The sequence below is a fragment of the Polypterus senegalus genome, chromosome 14 (genome assembly GCF_016835505.1).
Source record: "Polypterus senegalus isolate Bchr_013 chromosome 14, ASM1683550v1, whole genome shotgun sequence".
In the NCBI taxonomy this organism is placed as follows: domain Eukaryota; kingdom Metazoa; phylum Chordata; class Cladistia; order Polypteriformes; family Polypteridae; genus Polypterus; species Polypterus senegalus.
Window position 1 is genome coordinate 87,448,533 of NC_053167.1, and position 4,717 is coordinate 87,453,249.

Sequence of the window (4,717 nt, forward strand, 5' to 3'; positions counted from 1 at the left end):
TAATAAAATTAAAACAATATTAGTAAAATTAAAACAAGAGAATGATAAATCAAAAAGTAATAATTAGCAAACAAACAAAGATAACTGGCAGGGCAAAATGCACATGTGGTATGCCATACTGTTTTAAACGTTATTGTTTTTTCATGAGAAAATCCGGTTTACACGTCTACATGTATTAGTTTAAATGGCACTTTTGCCACTCGCAATATGGCGGATGCGCTGACGAATTGTGTCGACTGGGTAACACTTTGAATGCTCCGTCTATCTATATACTGTATGTCTATGGTCAGTAACATGTACACGCATTCTTAGGATTTCTCACAGCGATGTCATGGAAAAGTGCTCATTAATTGAACATAACAAGCAATTCATACTATTACTTCGTTTAAAGCAAAAATACCCATCAGCCTAAAAAGAAGAACAGTAAGGAGCCACATTCAAATAAAAAAAAAAAACTCGGATCTGACTGTTGCTGATACTTAATTTGCATTTGTTAATAAAATCGTGTAAATAAAGTTGCTGCAGTTTGAACGTCAAATTCAAACATGGCTGCTTCTATGTGGCGTGCGAGTCTTAGTCTGGGTTTTAGATTATTGCAGTCCTCGTTTAAAACAGCAAACCAGGTAAAACGAGTAATATATATAGATTTATCTTTTTGTATTTAGATATGTATGCTGTGTAAATAAGTTGCATATTTTATCCGATTGTAAACACTCAAGGACAGAAAGGCATTCTTCAGTGACATCATGACATTATATATTTTAGATCTATAATATTTTTGTTAGCTATATGTCAAAAGAATTATTCTGCTATTTAAGTACTTTCATTAGTAAGGCGACTGAAGCATATGAGAATAAGATATTAATAGCTGATATAGTTTGTAGTGTGTTGCAGTTTTCTGAATTGCATCTTTAAATTGCATACGCGTTTTTGGTAGTGTAAGTAGGCTTAAAATATTTTCAGGACAAAATAATAAAAAGCCGTGTTTCCTTGCATAATACGCGATTATATAATGTGTAAATATTTGCATGTATTGGAACGAGAAGTGTGTGTAAGCCGCACAGGTCTGTGTGTTGCTGGACTTTCATGTTTTGTTTAAAATTTGAGTTCCTTTACAAACGGCACCCTGTCCACCTCAAAACAAGAAATGATCTCTTCATCCTTGTAAATTGTTCCGTTCTTTCCTAATACTGCACACACATCTCGCGCCTCCTTACTGTCACTCCAACCCAAGAGCCAGTTTGCCAGATATCACTTGGAATAGCAGCCTAAAATAGTCGAATATTTACATGCAGATTCTCCCGAGCCTGAAGTTGGCTCCTATTTCGGCTGGCGAGTTAATTGCTTTCTGCCATGTATTTCTTTAGCAATAACAGCAAGGTAGACTCCTTTTTTGAGTTAGGGTTGAGTTTGCCCAGCTCAAAGCAGTTTCATGGGTCAAATCGTCTGACAAAGTTGGGAACCTTTTTATATCTAATTACTGGGGCTATAATATTTAATGGGAACTATACAACGTTAAATTGTGTTGGCCCACCTTAGTTTTCATAGTCTATAGTACTATAAGTCATTAATATTGTTAATATTTTAACATGTTGGCAGTTTTTTTCCCCCAATTAAAATTGAAGATTTTACTGTAACGTAAAACAGGAGCTTATTACAACCATGGCAGTGTTTTTTTACTTTTAAAAATAGGCCAAAGTATTGGTTCATGTTTTTCAAAAGAAGCCCAAACAATCGTAAATGGTATAAGACTTTTTCCTTCATGGAAAACAATTGAAAAGTAGCCCAACTGGGCATAAAAACCATATCAAGCAACACTGCTTAAGAGGCTTGTCTGCTGAGGATCCCCCCTTTGCTCTCACATACGCCACCAGCAGGGGTATTAACTACACATCACAATATGTACATGTGACTTTTTTTTTCTCGTTCCGTTTTAATTTTGGTGTGTTTTGCTACATGTGATTTTCTATTTCATTCATATGTGTGCATTATAGTTTGTTGGGCTTTTTTTTGGGGAGGACACTTTATAAAAATAAATACTGTCACAATTTAAGTATGGCTAGTATACTAAGGTTTTATAGTTTTTGTTCATTTACTGTATGTTGTAGGTTCAATGCATTTTGGTGTGATGAAATTTTTTATGTTTTTCACAAGTTAATTGTCAAACTTTCTAGAAAAATACCCTTGTAACCATTTAATTTTCTGTGAATTTTAGGCATTGCAAACTAAAACCCATTATTTGGAGCAAGTGCGAAGTCACTACATAGACTGGAAGATGCTTCGGGATGTCAAGAGAAGGAAGATGGCTTTTCAGTATGCCAGTGATAGGTTACGCATTAATGCAATCAGGAAAAATACAATTCTTCCGAAAGAGCTTCAGGTTCTCAAACTTTTTTATTATGTTACTTTTGTGCTAATTTGGATGTCTGTCTGTCTGTCTTTCAACCCACTTATGAAGTTTGTTAGTAATGACTTAAAAACATTATTTTGAAATTCATTTTCATTTAAAATTAGAGATTTATTAAACAATGATTAATTTTTATAAACAAGATAAAGAAATCAATATTTCAATGTGTTGTATGCATCATTGTTATTAAATACCAATTTTTAAAGTATTTTAGTGGTAATTGAAGATTGGGCAATATGTCTGGTTTTATGTAATTGTTTTTTATAAAGTTAAAATTGTTTAATAGTAATTTTTTAAATTTATTTTTCAGGAGGTGGCTGATAAAGAAATTGCAGCTTTCCCAAAAGACAGCTGCCCAGTGCGAATTCGAAATAGATGTGTGATAACCTCACGTCCACGAGGTGTAAAGCGCATTTGGCGTCTTAGTCGTATTATGTTTCGCCAATTTGCAGATCACAGTCAGATGTCTGGGATCCAAAGAGCAATGTGGTAGCAACAACCATCAAATGGGAGTTTGTTAAATAGATATCCTGTTTGGACTGAAAAGATTCCATATTTCTTCTACATTTATATAGAGTTAAGAAGTAGCCAGTTAAGTTAAAAAATGTTTCATTGATAATGGCAAAAATATTACTGTATATTGGTAATTAAAATATTTTAAAAAGAATTGTTTTTGATTATTAAAAAAACCATGTATTTTAAAGATGCTCTGACGGGTATTATGTAAATGTATTGTGTTATGGTAAACATAATTATTTTACTTTCTTTTTTGTTTCTGTTTATTGTAATAATATCGGGAGCACTGGATGAGTAACATGATTCACTCCTGTACTGTGTGCCAAGCTATTGCAGCATATTAACATGGATCCAGTTTAAAGTTGGCAGTTAATTTTCATGTGATGTAGGTACAGAAGCAGAAATCCACACCGGTAGAAAACCCACATGGATAAACAGCACATTGACAGTGGGGCTTTCTAAGTTTGAAACAAGGACTTTGAAAACATAACTGAGTTGTTTTAACACACATCACCATACCAGCCTTTAAATAATTAAATATAGAAGTTTAATGTGACCACGTTCTGTGTGATCTTATAGACAATATTTGATTTACTTAATATTAATTTTTAAGGTAAATGTACTTTCACTAATTTTCAGTTATAGTTTCCTTTAACTTGTGTTGAAATTAATATAATTTTGAACATAGGAAAGTTGTAAAAAGAGAGGAGAGCATTTAGTCTATCAAACCTGTCCCAATATCTTATACAGATATTTCTTAGAGGTTGTTAAGGTTTCTGCTTCAACTTGGTAGTTTGTTTCAGATTCCCACAACCCTTTGAGTAAGAAAGTGTTTCCTGGCTTCCTCAGTTTTCATGGATATGTACATGATTTGCTATTTAGTTGAAAGATTTTTGTGGATCAACTGTATCAGTGATTTTGAGAATTTTGAAAACCTGGATTTGGTCCTAAAATAACCTAATCTGCTCGAGACTAAACAGACTTAATTCTCTGAGCCTGCAAGTGTAGGGCATGTCCTTAAGTTCTGGGATGCACCTTGTTGCTCTCCTCTGTTTAAAATATCTGCTATAAAAATGATACTTTAAACTATGAAGGTAGATATTTACATTTATTGAACTTTCAAAACACATCTAACACAGAATGTTACAGTGTTAACTCATTTGTCGGACTCAAATTTATTTTAAACCCAAACAGTCTTTAGCTTATTTCAGTTGACCTTTTATATTGCATTTGATTTGCTTATGTCCAGAAATATTTTTGATAGGCTCTGGCTTTCTGAACAAGTTAAAGACATTGATCAGTAGATACTTGATGGGAGAAATTTATTATTTTCTAGTATTCTTGGTAGCTCTTTAAATTGATATGTGTAATATTATGTGCAAAATAATGCCGAATTGACTAAATGTAGCCTTTCAGAATTATTTGCAATTAAAATGAACATTTGGAATTATATTTACATAAATTGTCTATCAATATCAACCTAAAAAAAAGCACTGCTTTCATTGATGCTTTTACCTACTTGTATTTATAATGTCTTGTAAGCATACACTTAACTGATTGTCCATGTTTTTAATGGTGCTGTGTAGCATAATTTTAAGTGATTGATGCAGGGTTGACATAGTGGTAAGCGCAGTTGCCACATAGGTAATGGGTTTGGGTTACGTTCCTAGTTGAGCCACTCTCTGCGTAGAATTTGCCGATTTTTTTCCGTGTATTTTTTTTTTTTTTTTTTTTGGTGTTTTGGTTTCCTTTCACAGATGTGTGATACAATCATTGATGTCACTAAATTTTGTA

General features: G+C 33.0%; 1 protein-coding gene across 1 annotated transcript; it reads left to right on the forward strand.

Moving 5' to 3' along the window:
• The first annotated feature begins 308 nt into the window (after window positions 1-308).
• Window positions 309-4,375, forward strand: mrps14 (mitochondrial ribosomal protein S14). The gene is made up of 3 exons (XM_039735651.1): window positions 309-623; window positions 2,216-2,380; window positions 2,718-4,375. Exons 1-3 carry the CDS (start codon window positions 546-548, stop codon window positions 2,898-2,900), a joined length of 426 nt encoding a protein of 141 aa, XP_039591585.1. The 5' UTR covers window positions 309-545; the 3' UTR covers window positions 2,901-4,375.
• Window positions 4,376-4,717: the final 342 nt, after the last annotated feature.

What these genes read in the sequence shown, in the direction of transcription:
- mrps14 (XM_039735651.1), top strand. Translation starts at nt 546, where the DNA reads ATGGCTGCTTCTATGTGGCGTGCGAGTCTTAGTCTGGGTTTTAGATTA. An exon ending in CGTTTAAAACAGCAAACCAG is followed by an intron (nt 624 to 2,215) that starts GTAAAACGAGTA and finishes TGTGAATTTTAG; the next exon opens with GCATTGCAAACTAAAACCCA. An exon ending in TTCTTCCGAAAGAGCTTCAG is followed by an intron (nt 2,381 to 2,717) that starts GTTCTCAAACTT and finishes TTTATTTTTCAG; the next exon opens with GAGGTGGCTGATAAAGAAAT.